Source organism: Protomyctophum bolini (assembly GCF_963924005.1).
Source record: "Protomyctophum bolini genome assembly, chromosome: 13".
NCBI classification, from domain to species: domain Eukaryota; kingdom Metazoa; phylum Chordata; class Actinopteri; order Myctophiformes; family Myctophidae; genus Protomyctophum; species Protomyctophum bolini.
The window spans coordinates 33112064-33137716 of NC_137874.1; the positions used below are offsets into that span (position 1 = coordinate 33112064).

Sequence of the window (25653 nt, forward strand, 5' to 3'; positions counted from 1 at the left end):
TTTGTAAACTTGCTTTTGAAAATTGGTAAACAAATAAAGTTTATTATAATTATTTTTATTTCTATGGCTATAACGACTATATGATTTGGCCCTCATGAGCATGCCTTTGGTGTATGGCAGTTAAATGGTAGTATTCTTTCATGTATTAATCTTTCCATAGATAATCATTTTGTTTCCTTTTGACCAACTATAGTTCAGAACTTTAATATACCCATTACCCAACATTTGTTTTGTTCAGTTATCTGCAGTTATGGAGCTTTTAAGACTTACATTTCTTTCATTGCCACCTGTCAAGGATTGACATAGTCTCAGTAATGCCAGAATAGCACAAATATTGTCTCACGAACTCATTTTGAAAATTATAATAAAGTGGGAAGAGGAATTTCAACCATCCAGGTAGGCCTATGTTCAGAATGGAATCAAACAAATTAAATCATCAATTTCTATATGCATGACAGACACACATTTACTGGACCAATACAAATGATCAAAGCTGTATGTGCACATTGATACATTGTGGCCACTGTAAAGATTCACCTGCTGCAACACTTTTTTCATAATGTTTGGTACCGTGGAGAAATAACTGAAATATTTTTTAAACAAAGCAAATGATGCCCCCCTGTGGCTCTATTTGGTGTGACACCAGCTAAAAATGATATACATCCACAAAATGCCATGGCAGCTGTTACTTTACTTTATGCATTATTTATGCATTTAACACTGGATTACTGCAAAGCACTTTATATTGGGGATAAAATAGCGATTTAGATCAGTAGCCAGGTGTAATGAAATGTTGTCAACTTGTTCTCCAGAATCAGTTTTATTGTCACATCACAGGTGAAACAGGGTTTTTGTACATGTTCCATCATGGGCGAGGGGGGACACAGGGGCAGCAAGGGGGAAATAAATAAATCAACAAAAAGACACACAGGCTGCATAGCTTAGCTTAAGCTTACAGCAGGGATAGGCAACCTTTTTCACATGAAGTGCCATGATTCTTCTTTTCCTTGATAGTCAGTGTGACTTAATAATTTAAATTAAATTTGTACAAGACATAAGATGCTGCTAACATACTTAGCATGTAATACTGAGCATGATATTAGACATTAAGGAGGGAAAAGATACTGAGCATGGGGTGGCGGTGGCTCAGAGGTAGAGTGACTGGATGGTAACCACAAGGTTGCCAGTTCGAACTCGGGCTCCCCCAGAGTTAGAGTCGAAGACACTGAACCTGGTTGGTGCCTTGCATGGTTTCTTCCGCCATCGGTGTTTGAATGTGTGTGTTTGAATGGGTGAATGTAATGCACAATGTATGTAAAGCGCCTTGGATGCACCATTTATTTACCATGATATTAGACAGTAAGTTGGGAAAAGAATATCAGCGCATTGTCAGGTTCAACCACATAGTCCACAAAAAGGTTAACTTCCACTATTGCTGTGTTGACATAGTAAAAAAGAAGGAAGGAAGGTGTACCATTTTACAATTTCTATTCTGACTAATATTATCATATCAAACGATATGGAGCTGTTGTAGTAAGGCCTGAGGATGTCTGTATGTTTTAAACATTTACAATTTTATTTTGTAACAGACTACACGACTAGTCTAAAAAGAATTAAGTAAAAAGCCACATTTCCATATACAGTAGGCCAAACCTCAATGAACAAAAACCTTATGATTAATGATGAATGTTGAATAAATAAGTAAGTGGTTACTACTTACTTAGGCCATTTCTAAGTAAGTATTACTTCCTGAAAAAAATCTCTGAAATGGTTTAATTCATGAAAAAAATAATTAAAAACTAAATGTAGGAAACAAAGAATTTAGGGACCCCCCCCAAAAAATGTGTCCTCGCCCCACAAATGGGTCCAGAGTCCAGACCCAGTGTTTAGAGGTGAGGGCCCAGCACGCATATACCCAAGTCACTGACAGTCTGCCACGGCATTTACCGTGGACGCAGCATGGACGCGCTGATGCGTCTTCAGAGCGCCCGTCTCAATGAAACGTTTGTCACAGTGTTTACACTGGAAAGGCTTTTCTCCAGTGTGAATACGCAGGTGCCTGCTCAGGCCACTTGAGTGACCGAAACTCTTGTCACAAAGTTTACAGTGGAAAGGTCTTTCTCCAGTGTGGATGAGCTGGTGTGACTTCAGATGACCGGACAACTTGAAACGCTTGTCACAGCGTGTACAGTGGAAAGGCCTTTCTCCAGTGTGGACACGCTGGTGCTTCTTCAGACAGCCTGCCTCGTTGAAACTCTTGTCACAGTGTTTACAGTGAAAAGGTTTTGCTCTTGTGTGGACAAGCCGGTGTCTGTTCAGGTCCCCCGACCAACTGAAACTCTTGTCGCACTGTTTACAGTGGAAAAGTTTTTCTCCAGTGTGAACGTGTTCGTGTGTCTTCAGGTTAGAGAGCCGACGGAAACCCTTGCCACAATGTTTACAGATGTGGGGTTTCTTTCCTGTGCGATTCATAGAGTCCGTGTAAGTCTTCACTCCTCCTGGCTGACTTAAAGTCTTGGTAAACTGTTGATGACTGTAAGATCTCGGTTCATCTGTGTCTCCTTGTTGCTGACTGGTGGTTACAGAGCTGATGATCTGCTGACAGGCTGCTGAGGTGATCTGTCCATTCCTCAGCATTTGGCAGTAGAGGTCATTGTGGTTCCTCTTCATGTGTCTATAGAGGAAGACCTGAGATGTGAAGGCGTACGAACACTCTGAACAGGAGAAGACCTGAGTCTGGGCAGACTGGGACCCCACTCCTGAGAGAGAGAGAGAGAGAGAGAGAGAGAGAGAGAGAGAGAGATTAAACATGTGGAGTATTTCACACTCCATGATCTGTGCAACAGATTAATTATAATGACATGAAAGGAATAAACAACAAATTCTTATAATGATGTGTTCCACTTCCACATCAAAATCAGAGCAGAGTAGACGATTTGAAGGGAAGCATTTAATTGTAGCTTCTCTACAGTCTATTGGCTAAAGCTGGTATCACACTGCAAGATAATCTTCGTCAGCTCCATTTTCCCTGTTCGCAGCTGATCGACAGAGATTAATATATTGCAAGATTGTCATCCTAGTCACGTGTGAGCGGGTCAAAGATCCAATCTTAAACCTCCTGATTTGCTCACAGTCGATCAGGACCACCCCGATAAGTATTAAATATGTTTGATCTTCACCAGGCAGGATGATTACATCACTACTGTCCGGGTAGGACGACAGGAATATTTTTGCAGATAGTGCTGCTCGAGGTGTAATACACATTTATACATACAGTAGCAGCCAGTGATGCATACTGTACATCTCCTCCTACAGTAGACCCTTTAACCTTGTGCCACAGTGACACGCACACCACGACACATTATTATTAGTTTGTGAAATCACAATCTCCATTTAGCTCCATTAGCTCAAGTTGGCTGGTTGGCTCAGACCCCATGTATTTATAAGGAAATTAAGATGACACTAGCATAACGTGACTTACCCTACAATATGAATACATTTATGTTACATTTAGTTGGTAAATGTTGTATAAAAGCAGGGTGATGCTTATGACGATCCCTCTCGTGTATCAGTATCAGGGAAAAAAATCATGGATTCCTTGTAATATCTTATCATTTCTGTCTGTGATACATTTGTGACAAACTTTCTTTCCGACTAGATTCAGTGATGTTGAACCATTTTCAATACAGTGAGTTAGTTAGTGGTTAGTTACCGTTGGTGCTGGCTGGAACAACACCAACAAGAAGAAAAATGGAAGGTTCATCACGTTGCAGTGGGTGTTCCTGAGCCCTGCTGGTCTGTGGGTGTTGTGACTTGGCAGTAGGAATGCTAGATGCCACAGCAGAATAAGATGCATCACCTAGGAAGGAGCAACGTTTGAAAATAATTTATACTATGAATATATTACATGACATCACTTGGATCATATCAAGGAAATCAGTTGTCTGTCAACTAGATTGTTTTCATTTATATGTTGTACCGGTACTTGTTCTTCACCTTTCTGTGTTAATTTTATGTCATTGTTTTACTAGCTTAGGTTTCTGTTTCATTCTGGCAGTTAGAGGGGATAAAACAATATAACTTCATATAGTTTTATTATTTTATTTTCCTCATTCCTCATGTGTAACTTAAAGATATGTATTTTCAAATATTTTCTTTTTGCAACAGACTTCACAATTAACTGATTAACTGGAGGTATGGAGAAAAAAAATCTACATCTTTGTGATGTCACAAAGATGTACTTCATAATGTTACAGATTTTTTATTATATTAATGATATAGTAAAATGTTGATAATGAGTAGTATTCCCCTTCAAGTCAGTTAATGTTACGCTATTTTAATTTGAGCTTTTGATGCAACATTTCAATCTTGATCTCTATACTGTGTGTATCAGCGGCACATTACATTCTTTTGTGAATGAGATGTGGGACAGCTTATTGCTCAATGACAGTATGCGTCCTTCCACATTTACTGACTGACCTCCACTGATCTCCTCCCACTCATCACTGTCTTCAGTGACTTCAGTGTCAGAGTCAAGTTCAACTTCAATTTCAACTTCAGAACAGTGTGAAGAGATTTCATCATCATCTTCACTTTTCACTGCTAGTAACATTGACCCATCAGGTTCCTCTTTAATGTGTGGAGACTCTGGTTCCTCCTTGACCAGACTGGGGCTCCTCTCCTGTTCAGTTGAATCCTCCTCTTTACACACAACCATGTGCTGGGTGTCTAGAAGCAGAAAAATAACATGATAGTGAACACTGGATTCTTAAAATGTAAATAAATTATTTCCATGTTCCATGTACACAATGAGGAATCGCTTGCTTAGACTAGTACTACAGGTGTTTCAGGCTTCAAAGTTTTAGCAAGAAAACTTCTCAGCTCAAAATACAGATTGGAATAGTACAATTGATATATTTTGTTACTTTATCCAACAAATGAATTCTCTCTCTGAGAGACAGAGAGAGCTGTTTTCAGTGCACGGAACTGACGTGCAACTAAGAATAAATCAGTCTTTTGAAGCTCCCCAGTAGAGGCTGTTGTGAAACTTGATATCGAGTGTTTCATTATACCGTTCATATTCCATGTGAAGGCATCTGGATGTTTGTGTGCATCCATCTCCATGTCTAGATGAATGGGGTGCAGCACTTCTGTTTGGGAGGGATTCTCATAGTTCACTGGAGGGTCATCATCATCAAAGTTAAGGAAGAAATGGAGCAGTCACATTTAAAATAACTTTTAATATACACCTTTAATTTAGACACTTAAAATCTATATACTGTACTTAGTTGACTGGGGTCCCCCAGGGTCCTACACTATTTGTTGAAAGAAAATAGCTATCCCATCTACAAAATAAATAAATTATCGTCACAATATTGATAGATGCATTTGGTCCAACATACTGTGATATTCGATTTTGTCTTATAAGGTCCTAAGTCCTAATAGCCACCCTACTGCAGGCTTTGGAGAAACTACAGGGGAGGTAGCCTTACCTGAGGTGCACTGGAGGTTCTCTGCTGATGGAAACAGTGGTGGTTCTCTGCTGATGGAAATGGACCAACGGCTTTGTATTTCTCATCATTTCCCTCGAAGATCTCTTCACATTTCTGATGCCTTATTATTGCCTTCAGTAGCATAACTCTAGGGGCTGTAGATTGGCAATAAGGAAGGAACAAAATCATCATTGTAGGTTTTATGTTTAATGTCCATTTTTTGTTTCCATTCTCACAACTCTCTACTATGCACTGGCGACGCTACAACTTCATCCTAGGCCAGCCCAGGCAAGGCGATTTTATTTGTAAAACATTTCAACAACAAGCCAATGTTAAGGAACACATGCAATCATACAATGAATGACATTAGGATGCATAACATTAATTAAGTAAAAAATAACAAATACATGCAATTACAATGCAAAAGATAAAGAAAAAGAAAAAAGAAAGGTAACTCAAAGGCAGCAGCAAGCTTTGGACATTTATTTGATTATTTATATAATCAAATAAATGTATTTTTATTTATTTTTTCGTGTTGATTCCTTGATGTATTAAAAAAAATGAACAAAAGTGGTAACTTATATAGCTACAGCAGTAAATAAGGACATAATGTGTATTAATAATACAGAGAAAGGAGAGACAGCACAGCAGCAAAATGATTTAGCTGGGAACCAATTAGGACCCACTGAGACTGACGATTAGGGTTTTAATTTATGGAAGATGTTTCTGCAATCTGCACATAATGCTAGTCTGACCACTTCAAACGTAGGATCTAATTAAATAAGCCAAAGTAGTTTATTCTACAAGCTCTCAAGTGAGAGCTTGTAGAATAGACTACCGTACTTTGGCTTAGAAGAAATGCTGGCATATCCCCAGAATCCAAATGACTGAAATCAGTCGTGGCGACTGAGGACTTTAATTCATGAGTTTAGCATCAAAGTGCTACATCTTTACACTGGGGAGACAAACATTAGAGACGAGTTAATGATTTGCTACATACCTCTGATACCACCAAGAAAAAGTCTCCATCTTGTTCCAACTGGAATGTAATAGGCTTCTGGTCTAATTTGTTTAGTGAGAGCTGCATTGTGTGGTGGTTGTGTTGTTGTTATTGTTACCATAGAGGCCAGGAAGTGGCTTCTTCTTCCTTTACTTTTATGGAGGGTTGTAGCCATTACTTTTAGCTGCATGCCGTCACCTACTGTACGGGAGTATGTATGACTGAGCTTGCTGGTTTAAGATTTCTGACAAGAACACAAGATTTTGGAAATCTTTTTTAAAAGACTACATTCTAGTATACTTTATAGTATTTTAAAAATCTTAAAATGTAGTGTATGGGAGGCTATAAATTGTCCTTAATACTAACATTAAATAGTATGTCGACTACTGTAACTACTACTACTACTGAGAGGAAAAAAGACAACCTGCAACACTCCAAATTAGAAGAAAGAGTATATTCTTGTAGGTGCAAGGCTCAAAAATACAAAATTGAAAGAAAGATTTGGCAGCACACAACAAATGTCCCTTTCACATGGTTTATTACCTCATCTCGCCAGAGGTAATAAATAAACCATGTGAAAAGGGACATTTGTTGTGTGCTGCAATCTCCTTCTTTCAATGATGTCTTGCTGTAGGTTTGTGTACTTCTGCATCGTGCCAGTCTATGACATCACTCACTACAATGACATCAGCCATTTCCATATTTGGGTTCCACATTTCCCTCTCCGTTCACTTCCGGTGTAGTCTCACGTAGCCAGACAACAATTCCACAATCTCCGAATGCTATATAGGCCTACTGTAGATGTATGATGATCTATATATCTACATATGTATGATGAAAGCATTTGGAGATTGCGAGAGGCAACAGTCTGGTAACGTGAGACTACTTCCGGTGTAACGTGTAAAGTTTTAGAGATGTAAAATCTCTCTATAAATCAAATGCATGTCATCTCTTCATGTGTGTATACTAATCCATCACGTAGCCTATCTCCGAAACGTTTGACAAATCAACTTCAGACTCTGTGTGTGTATCACAGAGGAGTCATGGACCCAAGGGAGTGCTGTGCCCCATCATCAACAAGCAGATCTACAAACTTGCAATGTGTCAGCACTCAGGCCCAGGGGCCCCTGAGCTAGGGGGGCCCTTGAGCTTGAGCGTCCGCGTGACCGCGAACAGCCTCAAGCTCAGGGGCCCCCAAAAAAGAGGTAACAGTGAATAACAGTGACACACACGTTCCTTGTCACTGTTATTAACAATGGGCTTATTCATTCTGGAGCCGTCGCTAGTTTTGGTTTTGAAATGTTCTATTTATAGTTATTTTTGTGTTGACATTCTAAGAGAGAGACCTACAGTAAGTAAAAAGGCAAAAAAAAAGAAAAAAAACACCACACACCAACACTGTTTGTAAAAAAGATATTTACTTCAATTATCACACCTAGGGTGCTAGTGAATAATAATAACAATAATAATAATAATAATAATAATAACAATAATACATAGTGAGTTTCATACAGTGATATTGCTTCTCCATATTGTATAAGGGTCTGTTGTACAGTGCTGAGAACAGAGCTTGTGAAAATGACTTTAAAATGACCAGAGACGTTAAAAAAAGACACTCTTCGTAAGGATTACAAGAGAACTTATTTTTTAGGTCCGTGAAGGAGGAATCAACCTCTCATTGCTGATGACCACGATATGGTCTACAATATCTGAATATAAAAAATAGACCAGCTGACACCTTGCTCGGTTGTAGAGGGGAGGCGAGGTGGCAGCCTTATCGTTAGTGACGCAAGGAATATCTTCCAAAAAGCGATTTCCACCTGAGCTTTGAGAGATACGACTTTAAGAACCATAGCGGACGTGGTGGATGAGTCCTCACTTAAAAAAAAAGGGGGGTCACCCGGGTCAGTAAGTACAAATGAAAAGAACACACAAAAAAATGTAGAAAGGACAGAGTCCTCCGAAACTACCAAGGAACTGTACAATGCTCTGTAACACACAAAACAAAAACACACAATGCCATCGTGAAATTCCATAAAACCACACTGGGCGCCTTCACCAATGGTACCAATCAAAAGTAAAAAATAAAAAAAGTCAAAAGGTGAATTAAAACTTAGCAAACTTTTCATCATCAGGGACACTTGTTCTTGGTCAAAGGTGGTTTTCCTTTGTAACATTTAGGGGAACTTCAATGTGAAGTTTAGTTTAAAAGAAATCATTTCTTAGCGTTTACAAGAAATATCATTGCACAAATTGAATTCTCATGGAAGCTACTTTATAGCTGTACAAATATGGTCAAGCGTAATGGCCCTTGCCAAAAAAAGACGTTATGAATAAAGTTATTTATTGGACGCAAAAAAATAAAATAAACCAATGAAAGAGTATCTAAAATGATCTATATTTGGTATAAAATCTTTCCTCATATTTCATTCATTTACAAAGAAAACAAAGCAAACCTCAATGACTGGCATCTCAATGATGTCTGGTATCTCAATGATGTCTGGTAGGTATAACAGACATTCTTAATGTAGACATTGCAGAATGCCTATCAGACATTTATGGTAGATGAAAGTCAAGTCTTGGCACCCGACTTCAACTTCCAAAAAGATATCAACCAAAATGTCCCCTTTTTTTCATCTTTGAGATGCCTTTCATACCCGACAGAGTCCTGCACAGCAAAATCTGTACCGCTTATTTAGCCACTTTCAACATTTTGAAAACATTTCAGAAATGTTAAAAAAAAATTGCAGATCAACCATTTGAGCTTGTAGATCTGAGATTTTAAACGGGGTTTAAGTAGTTAAGTCAGAAAGTGTAAAAAATGGACCAGAGTCCACTTGTATACACACAGTTTAAACGACAGATTTTACTGTGGTGATTAGACAGTGACAACAACAGCCAGGGCACCAAGTAAAATGTTCATCACACATTGTGGCAAAAACAGCTAGTCTTTAAAGACTGGAGGGTGACATGACGTGCTACACCAACATGTAACGATTCTATGTAAATCAAGGCATAGGTCTTTATGTGTAGCTTTTTCTTAACAATATTAAGGTGTAAAATGAAAGGGTGGATCGTATAAGAAACGTGAATCCATGACATACACACGGTATCGTGAGACAAGCGCTGGAACTAGAGCTAAAACTCTTTACTACTTCTGCAGGTTTTCTTTACAAGTGACCTTTAAAAATGTGTGAGGTTTCCTTAGTTTTGAAATGGGACAGAAAAACCAAAAAAGCTGTGAACACATCGACTAGAGAAATACTACCAATACTTTGAACATGAATACCAAAAACAAAACAAAAAACATATTAATGCTTAACAACTCGCTATGAGGATATAATTCATCTGTACAATTTTATATGACAGTGTATATAATATTGATAGCAATCTGCTTTAGTTATTTAGAAAAATATTTGCAAAAGGCAAATTCCTGAAATTTGTCCAAAGAATCACAAAGATTCTACAATAGAATTTCCAACCGATTTAACTGAACGTCAGACTTGAATGGAACATCCTTTTTTTTTTCTTCTTTTTGTCTTTTTGTCTTTTTCCAACAACAGCAAAAACAAACAAACCTTATAACACAGAAGGAAACAGAATGAAAAGCTTGAAAGCCTGCACAAACACATGCAAAATGCCCTTTGTATAAACCAGTGTTGCTTTGGGTGCTTGCTCCAGGGTTGACCCGGATACATCCTGTCCCCTCTGTCCTTCGTGACACTCATAGCCATAACCCGTTCACTCAGGAAGCTATACCAGGCACTGGCAGACGGTGGCGTGTCGACAAAGCGGACGAAAACGAAACGATAACCCTTCCCTGTCGACGGCGCGGCATGAGACACTCGCACTGATGCAAGCAACAGAAAAAGAGGATCAACCTCTTCGCTCTCTAATGCCTCACAACATAATTAATGAACACAAGAAGATGCTAGACAAAAATAATAATAATAATAATGCAAACAAGGAAATCAAGCCTTATTTTGGTCCACTATGAATATTATTGCTCTATCGGGAGTGTAACGTCTTATCTTTTTTCCCCATCAGTCATCGTAGACTCTTCTACTGAGGCTGGATGTGATCCCTTGCGAGGGATACAGTCTTCTAAAATGTGGCATCATGCACACCAACACTCTAATCTTAAAAGGAGTCAAGAGTAGTCATGGTAAAATGTAGCTTATGCAAAAGCCTTAATCTACTAGTATATTTTACGGGCAAAAACAGGGTAATCACGCACACGATCAACACACTGAGTATAGGCCTACTGAGAGATGATTTGCATCGCTAGGGTTTTCAATATGGAGGCAGCTCCTACACTTCCTCTCTCACCTTCTCTCACACCTTTGTTACTGAAACCTTTAAAGGGGAAGGAAAGAGAGTTTTAGGGAATATTACTTTTCTGCATTAACCCAGCAGATAGCTGCATGGAGCTGCTAAGTGTCTATGGGTAAAATGTATTGTTTTGTGGACACTGTTACACATTATACATACTTGGTGAGATGAGGGTCGAACCGGCGACTTTTCAATTGGCAGCCTTTTTACCCACTCAGCTATGGTTGCAGGACTACACTGAGCTCTACAACATCAGACAGAGGGACAGACGGATATAGAGCAACAGGCTACACCGCATGGCCGCTACAACAAAATGAGCAGACAGATGAAAAACACCTATCTGACAATTGACGTTTGGGAGGGGCCAGAATTAAGCAAGGGAAGTCGCAAGCCTGGAGACTGAATTAAATTTCCAAAAAGGAAAGACTCATATAATCAGGCAATCTTCACTGCGCTAGATAATTGGCAATGTCTTAACACTATCAGCATGGCACACAAAGGCACTCTGGGGAGTGTAAGGTCATCTGGAGGAAAGAACTCCTACACACGAATAAGCGTAGTTTTCTTTTATAGTTGGAAGAGCTGTCTGAACGATAATGTTACGATGACAATCAATTACAGTTTATGTCAAATGGATTGAACTTTGTGCTTTTATCAAAATACAATTCTGTTTTTCAGTCTAAAATCAATGAACGGGGGAAATGAAGGCCAGTTGGAAGGGACTGCCGTGGCTCGGCCTGCTTTGCGGCATGGCACTTAAGAAAGCCTGGTTTGGAACCGGACTGGACACAATGGTGACTGCAAAGTAGCCAATTTAACTCTGAACGTGTAAACGTTTACATTTTGGGAGTTAAATTAATCCTTCGTATTATGCAGTGTACCGAAAGCAAAGTAGGCACCAATTCAAATGGGCTTAATAATAGGGCATGGGAGGCATTGGGGGTTTCTAGAAGTGTCTTGAACAGCAGAGGAGCGACCTCCATCGCTACAGCTCCTGCCCAAAAGCCTCTCAAGGTCACTGATCTGCTTCAAGACTCAGTTGTCGCAGCATGGGTCTGTTGAGCTTTTAGCCCACTGTACTGTAGGTGTGATGGCATCTTCATTGCCTTGAGACCACCCCAGTGCAGAATCACAAGACCTGGAAAGCCTATATGTTGTTAACTTGTTATACCTTTCAATGCGGGAAAGCATCCGTGTCATTTTAGTCGTTACTAAATAGTGCAGGAACCTCATATCGCCAAAGTTTCAAATTTGTACTTTCTTTTTTCTTTTGTAAGATTTAGGCCGTACTTCATCACACAAGAGTGTCGCACAAAAATAGTGAAAAACATCTACAAGCATTGCGAGGCGTGTGATTGTAGATCGGCTATTTTCACTGTTTAAAAAAGGACCGGTTTTGGGACGTACACGGTTTCCACCAGACAACAACAATATATAGCAAGCAACATGATAAAAAAATAATAATAATAATAATCACAATTTGTAAATTGAAAAGTGAATGAATGGTACACTGTACATCTGCCTGTGTGAACGCACCATCAAGTAAAGAAAGAAAGCAAATGTGCAAATACCTAATTTTTGCAAGGTGCCAATCACTTTAGAGTTTTTAACTGATAGAAGAACATTACCTTTTTTTCCCTACCCAATTACCGGTATATATATTTTTAAATGCTGTGGCTGTGGGGTGTGCTTCTTACTGTCTCATTTGCATTTTTGATGTATTGGGTTGGATTGGCAGTAGGCTACCTGGCACATTTTGTAATGCGCAAATCACGTCACAACTTTACATTGTTTGGTAGTTTAGTAGTGAAATGACTACGCAGTCATTAGTTACTAAGCAGTCCTACCTGTTATCTTTCTATCACGTGAACTAAAGAGGTGACCACACAGGTGGTGCCCCAAACTACACGGAAACATCGACATAGCCGCTTATAGAATGACTTGCCATAATTAGATCACAACATTCTGTCCATAATCATTTTCTGATCTGAATGTCTTATTTAAAACAGAGCTACTGCAGAAGAGTACAACATGCGTAAATAAATCACAATAAACTATTAGGAACAAATTCTGACTGTTTCGACTGAATTCAGATCTTTCTTTCGTTATTTTTCTTATGGATGACGATTTATCCTCTGAGGAGAATAATAAATGATATAAATTGGGCTAGTTCTGGAAATTCTGCTTCAACCGCTTGGCTGCTCGCTGTGGCCACAAACGAAGTTGGAGTTGACACACGGAATTTATGACGGGACATCCCAAGTAGCCGATTTCTCTCTATACGCAGATGTCTGCTTATAGAGATTAGTGCTTCTCAAGGTTGGGTCAGGGGACTGCCAAGGGAGTCCACATAGGACCCTTATACAGTAGGTCTATAACTCTAAGTGCAGTGTACAACATTTTGTACACCCTCAGAGTTAAGTTAACACTGATGATTTTACACATGGTAAACTGGGGTCCCAGAGATTAACATTTGTATCGAATGAGGGTCCTAGAAATGAAAAGGCTTGAGAATCATGGGGGAGGGTTCAGGGGGTCTAGGTAACATAGCATCACAATCATTTTAACCACTTTGTCCATTTAAATGTTGGCCAATCAAAAAAAATAGCAGATCTACGAGCTTAAAATATTTGAATAATACCGACATCGTAATGTTTGTAACAAACATCGTCTCTTCTGGGGGTCCTTGACACGTGTGAGAAGCACTGCGTTAAGAGTAGGTGGCCACAGTGAGCGTCCAGCAGCTGCAGTGGAACATCTGGATCTAACTACAGTGAAACATCTGGATGTAGCCCCACACCATCGGCTAGTCTGCTCGGAGGCTATAAATCGTCAAATGATTAGTCGATTGTCGCGTGGAAATCTCATGTGTCCAAAACATTCGAATTCGAGCTCAAAGTGCGTCGCGGTTTCAAGCTTGAACATCTGCTATTTTTTTACACGTTTCTGTGACGCTGTAGTGTGGTCAAGCAGGGCGTTAATTTACGGACAAAACATAAACGGTTAGAATGTGGAGATAAGAGGTTTCTGCCCGAAGACAAGAACGTTATTCTAAGCTCAGAGTCTGGTCCCTGCTTTCTCTACAGCCAAGAACCAGGGAGTCAGTCAGTGCATCCATTGGATGCTCTTTCTCTCCACTGCACAGCTGCCGTCATCTCCATTTAAATGTTTGACCGGTTTAGTCATAAAACTCAAGCTCTGAGTGAAATATGATCAGGTGCAAATGGCATTTAAAGTCTCTCCTTGCCAGACTTTTGGCTGTGAGGGAGGTCTGGTATGCTAAGCGTACAGAACACAGTAAAAAATTATGGGTTAATTTAACTCTGAGAGTGTCCAAATGGAAGCAAATGGACCCTTACGGACACTCTCAGGCTTACATTAACACTGAGAGTTATATTATGTGTGCTGTGTGTGTGTGTGTGTGGGGGGGGGGGGGGGGGGGGGGGGGGGGAGGGGGGAGTAAAACCATGCAAGGACACCTTGATTGCTAAATCCATACATGGCCGAACGTTTAACACTGACCTAAAGGACACTATGAAATATGAAATAGTCTAGCTCTTTAATATACATGTATGACACCTACATCTTGTACATATGACCCAAATACTGCCGGCAGTCTATCAGTCTAACAACAACAAAAATGTAACGACACCCCTTATAATCCCTTCCATACAATAATAATAATAATAATAATTGAAATAATAATAATAATAATAATAAAGAGAAAACAGAAATGAAATATGAGACATTAAAATGTAAAATAGAGCACCTATAAATAACCAGAGCCAAACTGTTAAAAAGAAAAGAAAAGAAAAAAGAATAAATAATTTGATGAAGACAACTAACGTGAGTATTATTATGGCAAAAAACGAGACCTACTGTGCCATGTTTCTGCTTGGGAGGGGGAGGGGCGATTCCACTACGAAGGAGGAAACAGGGTGAGAGTTGTGCATGTAGAAAAAGAAAGACACGTTTAGAAAACTCACACACAAACACATTTTCTCAAGGGAACGCAGGATGCGGTATAGGGCAATAGACTCGGTGTGCATATTAAAAGAGAAATCTCACACAAACATGTAAATCCATGAGGGAGAGAGGCAGTGGGCAGGCAGGCACTGTGAGCTTGTGGCTTAGAAGGACAAGGGGAGGGAGAGGAGTGAAGGAGGAAGGGTTTCGTGTAACCACATTAACCCTGGCATTCCTGTTTTGGGAAACTTTTTAACATCTTTCAAAAAACTAAAACTAATGTTTTTTTTTTGCCATTTGTCATTATGACAAAGTATAGAGGGCTTAAACGGTTCAATCTTCTTGACCTATAAATGGCAGGAGAGGGGCTCTTGGTAAACGTCTATTTGTGGCTTCAATTGGTGTCAATTTGTCTTCCACCCTTTGAGATAAAAATCGCTTTGCGATGCGACTGCGGCCGATACACACGGTAAGTACTCAACCGGCATGCATTTAAAAATTAAATAAAAATAAATAACTCCACATGGCCATGTTTGAGAAGTGACAACATCAATTGACATGGGACTCAATTCTTAAACTAAACCCCAAACCCAAATCTGTGTTAAGCCGGACATTCATGTTGAAAAGCAGGGCTTGTTCTTTTGAGGTCAGGCAAAACACTCATCCGAGGTTCGGGGTTCAGTTGAACTTTCATTCGATGACAAATGACAATGTCTCCTTGGACGATACTTTGGTTTTCTTTTCTAAATTCATAGTCCAGGCTGTTGTGAACAATCTTGGCATCATTTTGGTAGGTAAAGACCTCTGAAACCTCTGTTAAGAGGTGCAAAAGAAAAAAAGAAATCACAATTGGTGAGTGTATCTGGAAGGGTTTTTAAACGAGGACACGTCAGGTACGCGGACAGCTCTGCTGCAGGCCTGTTCGTCTCCTTGTATGTTGCATATCAGGACCAATGAGTAACGCTTAATTTATACACCATCGTACGACAAAGTATAAACATGGTTTAAGAGGAACTCGGGAATTACTTTCCTTTCTGTCCATCTTTTCTTTTCTCCTAAACGATGGACACTCACAAACACACAACTGCGATGGACACAGTTAGAGCAGATAAGAGCCTGAAACTTGGAAACCTCCGTAAAGTGAGCTGTGCATCTCCTGGCCTTTTCATCCAATGAAATGCCTCTGTTTCTCCTTAGGGCCGACGCCGTGACTCGCGGGGGCCTCGGGCCCCCCGCCGCACACCCGCGGGTTCTGAGGTCTGAATAGTGTGTGGAAGTTTTGCTATTCCGTAGTTAAAAGAGGTTAAAAAAGCAATGTCCATTGCTTTTGATTTTAAAATATGCCAACTAACTATTTTTTTTGTTATTTTTTTTTTCTGTTATTTTTTCCCCCTCAAACCTGAATTTGGCCTAAAATGCGGAGTATTAAATTAACCTGCCACAGACGGCACCCAAAAAAATGGCACCCGAGGCAACCGTTAAAGCTATGACAGATATATGCACTAACTAACAAAGAGCTTCTACTCATAAGAAAGAACACTTAAGAAAAGGTTTTCTTTTTTGCCCTTTCCTGACGTGACCATTGCATTCTATGTTATGCATTAAAAGAAAGGTGAATTTAAAGTGATTTTTTGTTTTACCATTCCTTAAAAAAAAACAGGTGATTAGTATTCTCACTTTGTTCTTCTTTTTTTTGCTTTCTCAAAGATTCAGGAGTCAAAACTAGTATTGTTTAGAGTCAAACGACTGTGCAATCTCTCAGTGGCAACCCGATTGCATTAGAAGTCTCTCTCTTCTCCTTTCTCGCAGGAGAGAAAGAATTTGATATGAATGTGGATTCCGTCTCGACCGAGTCAATAGTTTGATGAGAATTCCAAAGCCATTAGATGGCGAGTTATAGGATGGACTTGTGGTTCAATGTCCGCATGTCACTCCTCTTGTCTTGATTCTTGGCTTGTCACTATTGTTAAGCTTAATTTCTTGATGGTAATCACTAATAACAGTCAAACACCTGCAACTGTAAGAAGAAAAAGAAAGAAAATATACATTTGAAAACCAGTTGGGGGGAGGAAAGGGAGAACATTGTTATATTGAAGTTTAAACGGTGAAAACACACGGAGTGAACAAAGTTTGAGGTGGCGAATGAATCTTTCAAAGAAACACGCACGCACGCATACACACACACGCACGCACACACACACACACACACACACACACACACACACACACACACACACACACTCATAAAATTGCTTAAAACTTCTCCTCCTGTGGAGTGACACTTCTTTGCAAGTAGTGCAGTGTCTCTACGTCTCTTGCGCACCTTTGGCCGACGGTGTTAAGGCCCTGTGGCCAGCAGGGCTCTGCATTCTAAGTGCTATTTTCATTTTCTCCTTCCTTTATTATGTCTGGAACCAAACCTGGTTGCTGTGGGCTGCGAGACCGGACCATTTCGTCCACGCCGCCGTGCTCTGAAAGGGTCTTTAGAAGACGCCGGTTCTCACCCAGCAGCGCTGCACCAGGCTTGGCCTTCAACTGTGCAGTCAGGGCACTAGAAAAATAGGGATCTCTTATTTCCGCTGCTGCTGTGGCTGTTAAGGAGGGGGGGGGAGGGGGACACGCATCCAAACTCCCATTCGTGAGGCTCGTCCTTGCTGGCGACTTTCTCCAGGCGGTGTATGATGTTGTTGAGGTTGGCGGCCTTCTTCTTGCGCAGGCTACTGTCGCGGGGGTTGCGAACCGCCGCCGTGGACGTCGAGGTGTGGCCACCGCCGTCTGGAGTGTTGAACAGGCCGGCCAGGAGGCTGCTGCTGGCTCCCGCGGAGCCTTCCTCCATTTGGTCAGACTCCAACGACAACCCGCCCGCGGCGTTGAGCTCCAGGCCGGCGCGGTTCTCCAGCGTGCCTTCGGACTCGGTGCCGTCGCAGCTGTCCCCCTCGCTGGCCTTGGCCACGCGGCTCGACGGAGAGCGGCCGCCCTCGCCGGCCGCCGCCTGGATCTCCTCGATGAACAGCTCACGTCGGATCCGAGACCTGGAGAGGGAGAGACGGCGGCATGACTGCTACAGTGCTGCTAGCTACAGTGACTGCTAGCTACAGTGACTGCTACAGTGTGACTGCTACAGTGCTGCTACAGTGACTGCTACAGTGCTGCTAGCTACAGTGACTGCTACAGTGTGACTGCTAGTGCTACAGTGCTGCAAGTTTCATCAAGAATATGAATACATGTGAAACTGGGACGGTCTCAAGGGCCACGTGGGTCCTTGGGGAGTTCCATGGTGTCCTCAGCTAAATAAGTTAAACTGTTTAACCACTTTTTAACGAGATTTATAAAAAAAAAAAATAATAATAATCTAACCTCAAGCACAATGTGTGTGTGTGAGGCGCGACATCCGGGTGCTGAACTAGCTAAGTCGCGTGTTTGCATTGAGTTCGTATGAAATCGCGCCACTCGAACAAGTGGGAACGCACCTTTAGAGTTCTGAATCTCCACGTATAAATGGAACCAAAATGGCCCCCGTCTATAAATGCGCACGCCTGTCCTGATACCTGTAATTGTGGAACCAGTTGATGACGGTGCTGGTCTTGAGGCGGAGCTGCGAGGCCAGCTCCTCGATGGTCTTGGGCGAGGGGTACGGCTTCTCCTGGTAGGCCTCTTCAGGGCCTCCTTCTCTCGGGCGCCAGCACCACGCGGGGCTTCTTCAGGTGCTGCGCGGCCGCCGCGTGCTGGTGCTGGTGGTGGGCCTGCTGCTGCTGATGCTGCTGCTGCTGGTGGTGGTGGTGGTGCTGAGGAGTGCTCCCCCGCCGCCCTGGCTGAGTCTAGGGCCGCCGCCGTGCCACCCAGCTCCACCCGGCCACCACCGCCGCCCGCCGCCCGCCGCCTGGCCCTCGCTCAGCGAGCTGTGGCGTCGCTTCATGTAGGCTGTGACACGAGAGAGAGAGAGAGAGAGAGAGAGACTCTTAATCACTTTCAACCGGGGGTCGCTTCGCTAATTTGGGCATTTCATTATAGGCGGATATATTCTGAACATTAAAATAATAATATCACACTGTGTAAAGTGACGGCCGCTCTTGTTATCAAATTGATTTGATTTGATTTATTTAGAAAAGCAATTATAAAACAGCAATTTGAGATTACACAAGAAAGTCCATAGATGTCCGTGAGGTCATTGAACACAACAATATGTTAAAAATACATTACAATGCAAAACATCATACATACATCGTACATACATCATCATCATACATCACATTCCACGCTCAGCCAATCAAATCATCACTATACACACATTGCTCAGCCAATCTATCGTCGCTCTGGGCTACGCACAGACACACAAGCTGGGCATAGGAGGGGCAGAAGAATTGCCGACCTGTAAGCTATGACAGAAATGTGCACAACTTTATGGAGGAACAGAACATGTCCCATTTGTCCGTACAAGGACAAATAAATCTGTGGCAAAGACTTGGTCTTGTCCATGGCAGACTTTTAAATGTTCTTTTTTTACACACCATTATAACACTCATTTACTACTATGACATATTAGTAGTTCAACTAGTATTTACTACTATGACGTATTAGTAGTGTAAGGACCCCTTAACTCTGAGAGTGTACAAATTAAACCAAATTGGACCTGTAAGCGTCTGTTTGGTTCCATTTGAACACTCTCACAGTTACAGTTCAGTTCTGTTATACTGTATGGTCATTCACAACAGATCTGTAACTGTGAGAGTGTTTTGGTGAATCATATTATTGTCCACTCATGTTGAATGTTCGTGGAATAAATTCAATTTTGACAAAAATGTCCACCACAAAGAGCCAGCATGGCCATGACCCCTGTAGAGGAATCGAACCCGAGTCTCCAGTGCGCCACGCGGATGCCCCACGGGGAGAACACCACAGATTGTAGGCCAGGGTGATCAGCATCATGTGCATCTAATGCTGAGCTAATGTTGACCTATACTTTAGTAGCCTCAATTTATCATAACTATGGGCATAATTATGATATACCCCAAATCTGTTTTTTTTCTGATCAATAAATAAAGCATCACTTAAGAATAATCTGAGACAAAGTAAAGTAACTGGAGCAACTATTAAACATATTACATAATTCATTTTCTGGGATTGTACCGTTGTCATCTTACAACATAATATTACTAAACCACCACAAGGGGGCAGGCTTGCCATAGACAAGATCCTCAACGCCTGACTGAAGGATGGACCACAATGACCCTTATCCATTCAGTTCAGCTTGTCACAATTTCAAACACATTTAAAGGGGTTAAAATATAAATAAATTAATTATTAAATACATTAATTAATTAATTAAAGGCAGAATAATTTTGAATAGCATTACTGTCAGCATCTACAAGCATTATCCATCCCTGATTCCTCTGCTGTAAATGTATATTTTATTGTCCGCAATCTAAAATGCACTGCAATTAAGATACACTGTAGTTCCTTACCCGCCAGCCGTTAACATTAAGAATTTATATCATATCCATATAATCATACAAAAGCAAATATTATACTACTCACAATCTAAAGCTAAAATGAAGAAAATATATTTTTTTAATAGTATGATTCAGTTATTTTAAGCTGTTACGTTTCCTCTGAATTTCACTGAACCGCTATAGACGTATAGGGCTATTTCTATGGCGACGACAGCCATTTTCCAAAGCCAGCGCTTCTCCTTCTCCACCGTCTCCTCCTATGCTCCCCCGCAACCCTTACCATGCGCTGAGCGCGGAGGCACGGCAAAGAGCATTCATCACTGGAGCCTTTAGCACAGCTGCTGCTAATGAGCAACCCCCCCCCCCCCCCCCCCCCCCCCCCGAACTGCAGCCGTCAGCTAGCCGCTACGCTGGTATAATGCCATGGACAGCGCAGCGCCGAGCGCCAGGCGGTGACACCGAATCACAGCCTGAGCACTGCCTTTAGCCCATGACACAAAGGACCAGCACTGTGACTTTTATACAGCGAGGAGTGTTTAACCCGCTGAGACCTCCAGGCCCATTCTACGGATGTATCTCTCCTATAAACCCCAACGGCTTTCCCTGAAAAAGGTATATAATTATATGCTTCTATCATGTCAGTCAGTGGTTTTTCGTGTCAAGGAACCTGAAAATGTATAAATACAAGTGTACAAAAATAAACAAAAATATAAATGTCCATTCAAAGATTTGCACATTTTTTTTCTCTGCTATTATTGAATAGCCAAAGTAGGCAATAAGTGGTTAAAATTAAAATGACACGGATGCTTCCCCGGTTTGAATGGGTTAATAGGCCTAATCACTCCAAGAATGTTCACTTAGCTAGTGGAAGGCTGGACGGAGCGACGAGGCTAGCAGCACGAGGGGCAAATATGCACTGGACTCTGAATAAGTAGGCCCCAGAGAGGCTGGGGCCTGTCATATCTGATGAGGTGCTTGATATCTGGCACCCTAGATCAATCCTGACAGTGCCTAGAAACATCGCCCCCCCCCATCCTGCAGAGATCATTTAAGTGCAAACAACAGGCGTGCAACACGCTCTCTCTCTCACACGAAGGGACATTGCACGGCAGCAGCATCAAGAAGCCTGCACCGCTTCAGAATCACACCGAAGGGGAAATGAACAGAGCACACTGTGCTCGTTCGCAAGAATATCTAATGGTGGTGTTTTTGGAACTGATGACGATAATGATCCTTTATTGGCATGCATAAACAATTTGGAACTATTGAGTCAATGCACAAAAAAAAAAGAATAGAATGAAATGGAAAATAATGTCCATAACAGTAACTTAGGAGTAATAAAGACATTTCAACCAGTACTCATAGTGCAATGAGAGGCTGTGCGAAATAATGTTAAAGAAAATATTGCTAATTGTGTCAATTTATTTTCAGCTTGAAAGAGACAGTGAGAGAGAAAGACAGACATGACAGACAGAAAAGACAGACAGACCGACAGACCGACAGACCGACAGACAGACAGACGGACGGACGGACGGACGAGCGGACGAGAGAGAAAAGGAAAGCAGATGAGGATGAAACTGGGCAAAAGAAACCAGTGCTTTCAAAAAAACAATAATGGGGTGTACTGTAGCATGCTCTAGTCTAGAGTGTCACCTTTCTTCTCCATGCGCTTCATGTCCATGAGTTTCTCCACGTTGTGCGGGTCGCGGAGCCACAGCTGCATGCGGACGAAGGGCTCGCGGCCCTTCAGGCTGAGCTTGTGCCAGGGCTTGGGCCTGGCCAGCAGGTCCGACACGGAGCCCTGGGTCAGGCCCAGGATGCTCTCCCCAAACAGACGTTGACCTGCCAGGAGAGAGAGGGAAACGCCCATCTTAATGAACCTGGGATACAAATTACAGTCATTTCACTTATATTTTAAGTTACATTTAAAGTTTGAAGTAAAAAAATGTAATCCCACTTTCTTTACATAGATTTCAAAAGATTGTTTAAAACGGAAAAAATTAATAAAATAATTGTATACATTTTAAAACAAACAAACAAACAAATCTAAGAAAGTCCATGAATAAAATATATATATATAATGAATTAAGAAGTAGTGAAAATAGCCGATCTACAATCTTGTTGTGAGCTACATCTGCTATTTTCACTAGTTAGGGTCCCAGGCAAACGCCTAATCGCTCTTTTGGGTCACGACCTGAAAAGTTTGGGAACCACTGGTCTAGAGATGGTAGAAGACTGTGATTTTGGCGACTGGAATCACAGGAACATAACTGTGGCCCTCTGGGAAGTGCTTTAGAATGACCGGAAGGACAGATTTGTTTGCGTATCTTCATGCCACATGGCATGACATAATTGAAATCCCTAACCTGCCAATTCTCCAATAGCAACTGCATCCGTGTGATATTTCTCATCACTTTGAACTACAAAGAATACTGAACTGTAGGCTATAATTATGGTGTATTGATGTCTTGTGGTGATTGACTGCGTTCCACACCCAACACTATAGAAAGAGTAAATCTCTCTGTATTGACAAAGTTCTTTTTTTCCAGTATTTCATACTGAAGCTTGAATAGCAGAGATATGGTTCAAACGGTTTCTGAATCGAGGAGGTATTTTAGCCCCAATTGCCAGCACCACAAAGCTTCCAACAGTAGCCATTTCGCCATGTGGGCCGAACCCAGAACTTTGTAAAAGACTTGGCCGCCTTCAATGAAGCAAAATAGAAGAGTTCATCGTCTTTGAATAGCTTGAGCACGGCAGAGGTTTCAGAAGAGCCAGGACGATATAAAAAGTGAGCGCGAGCTGGGTTTCCAGTATCACCGCTACAAAGCGGAGTCCTTTTTAAAGGCTTCAAAGTGCCCTGTTTCCACTTCGCTACGTCCCACAGGACCCCTGCAAACTTGTTTTTGGCAGTGTAGTGTTGGTGAGAGGGAGGGAGGGAGGAAACGGTGTATCTTTTGTTCCTCTGTGCAGGTACAGCACATCGACGGGTGTTGGGTTGTGAGTATACTGTAGGTAGGTGCTCACATGGGCCTAAGGGCTCATTTACACGGTGTAAAGTTGAAGGCGTCGCTTCTCTTCAAGGGGACAGACGGTGAACAGAGGCAGACGCCCCGGCTGCCACGTCCGTTTCGATCGCTGTGCGAGCGAAATAAAGCGGGTGTCAATTACACGAGCGATGCAGCCCTGTGTGCGTGCACGCCCTGTGGGCGTGCACGCGTGTTTGCACAATTGGGTCAGATGCAGAAGAGAGAAATGCCTATTCAGTGTCACGCCATGCCCTGTTTATCAAATCAAAGGAGCATAAGTGACTCCCCAAGTGAGCCCCCATCAATTTAAAGAGAAAACACCCAGGTCTCAATAAATTCATTGTTCTCCACCGACCATAAATCAACAAGCCTATACCTACAGTATTATTGTCAAGCGGACCATTACGTACACGACTGGAAAGATGCCTTGGAATTCGATTTGGGAACGAACGACTAAGGTAAAGGAAGAGAAGTGTTTGCCAGAAGGAGCGCCCTTTGTGTCCTAAATATTACAGCTACAGTAACGTGTTTTATGTGGAGTCATTTGTCACGAAACGCTGGGGCACGCACCGCCACCACTCCAGCGAGCAATCCGATTTTAGCCCCAGCGTGCGTCATCAAGTGGATGTGTAGCGAGCCCATAAATCAGCCAAGGAGAGAAGCGCTAACACAGCTAACATGCTAATGTGACCCCATTTGGGAAGGGCTTTCGGGTTACGCCCGGCTATACGTCTGAGGAAAGGAGGGGGGGGGGGGGGGGGGGGAGATCGAGCGGCCCCCGGAAAAAGGGCCCGATGCTCGGGGAACTCGGTTATAGCTCGCTGCCAGGCCAACGGGACAGGGGAGGCGATTTAGCTTCATCTGATTGTGAGCGGTTCCAATGACGGCAGCTTAAACGACACCATCCATCATGGTGTGGCTTTAGAGGACAGGTTACAAAGACAAGGGAGGGAAGGGAGGGGAGGAGAGGGGGGGGGGGTGTTATAGCGAGGGTCGCCCCCAGTCTAGGGACCGTGGAAGTGGAATAGTGCTGCTGGTGGAAAACACTGAAACGCTTCATGGGTATTGAGGCTGTTGAGGGGAGGCGATAGGGAGAGGTAATAACTTCTCCAAAGAATCCACACTTGAGTGTTTCTAATCAAAACTCTGAGAGGGTACAAATACAACCACATTTCATTGTATTTGTACACTCTCAGAGTTAGAGTAAATTACAGTAAATTAAGGATTAATTTATTGGGTATAGGTGTTACACTGATTAAAGACTGAGTATCCTATTGGTTTAATGACAGTTATTATTGATGTATGGTTCTGCGCATTACTCTACAGTCTACAATACATAATACCTGCACAAACATGCAAGTTTGAAAATCAACTGGTTTCGTATCTGGTTGTCACAGTAGCAGAACGTGATGCCTTTCCTCTTAAAGCCGAGCTCAGTATGACATGGGATTTGGTTAAATATTTAACTTCTGTGCCGCGATGGACATAACATAACGTTGAGCGGAGGGCTCAGCCAAACTCAGCGTGGTCGAACCGCACAGAGCCAGTTGGAACCTCCAGAAGGGGTCAACCACTTCACGTCTCCCACCCGCCCATGAGCACTCATGGCGGGGCATGGCGGCTACCATGATGGGCCAGCCTCCATAAAGTAAAGTCTATTTGACCTGAAGTACAATTCTGATCGGAATTCTCCCCTCAAATGTTTTTAGCAGCGTATTTTGTGCACGGGTTTAGCTATGAAATTGGATCATTTGTAACGCAACAGCCATCTTCGACACGGCAGACTGCACGCGGCTACCTCTATAGGTCCCATAATGAATCTTACAGATAAGAGGGATGACTCTGGTTGGTACTTGCTGATGTAAGTCTGTGTCGTATCTTGTTTCACAGAAATAAATCACCATGGGATCTTGCTATGAGAATACATTTATATATGTATATATATATTTATTTTTAATTTTCTTAATATGCTCAATAATATTGTTACGCAGGAGTGTAATGTAACCGACAATGTGATCTAAATGGGTCAAATACACATTTTTGCATTTCAGCATTTCAGTTGAATTTTTCCTTTCCATAGTGTTTGGCTTCTTTACGATGTTGTTTTGACGCCTTGTATCAGCTGGTTGCTAACGAGCGGCAGCTCCCTGGCTGCTGTTTAACAGGGGTCACACCCACACATGCTTCACAAACGCCACGCCGCGGAGCGCTCGGGGCTCCGACACGCCCGTTTCCTGCTGCCGCTATGTGTGTTATTAAAAGTGTTGCGTACCGATTTGCCTGTGCTGATGACTTCATTTGCTATTTTTTTTTTTTAATGACTTTTGGGTTGGCGCCCATCACGATACTCGACTCGAAGACGATTGCGTGGAGCGTGCCAGTTC

General features: G+C 42.0%; 2 protein-coding genes across 2 annotated transcripts in view; both read right to left on the reverse strand.

The window, feature by feature from the left end:
• Nucleotides 1-834: 834 nt before the first annotated feature.
• On the reverse strand, nt 835-6606 carry LOC308327091 (uncharacterized protein). Its single transcript, XM_080780233.1, has 6 exons — nt 6493-6606; nt 5493-5647; nt 5073-5177; nt 4480-4728; nt 3713-3859; nt 835-2759 (listed from the first exon to the last, which is right to left on the reverse strand). The coding sequence occupies exons 3-6, from the start codon at nt 5122-5124 to the stop codon at nt 1921-1923; spliced, it is 1287 nt and encodes a 428-aa protein (XP_080636359.1). The 5' UTR covers nt 5125-5177; nt 5493-5647; nt 6493-6606; the 3' UTR covers nt 835-1920.
• Nucleotides 6607-14336: 7730 nt separating this feature from the next.
• Nucleotides 14337-25653, reverse strand: part of cux1a (cut-like homeobox 1a) — a 252591-nt gene continuing 241274 nt past the window's right edge. Inside the window, 5 exon segments of the mRNA XM_080780448.1 lie at nt 14337-17822; nt 18339-18449; nt 18451-18584; nt 18587-18711; nt 21894-22082. Coding sequence (XP_080636574.1) covers nt 17342-17822; nt 18339-18449; nt 18451-18584; nt 18587-18711; nt 21894-22082 — 1040 coding nt within the window. The 3' untranslated portion in view covers nt 14337-17341.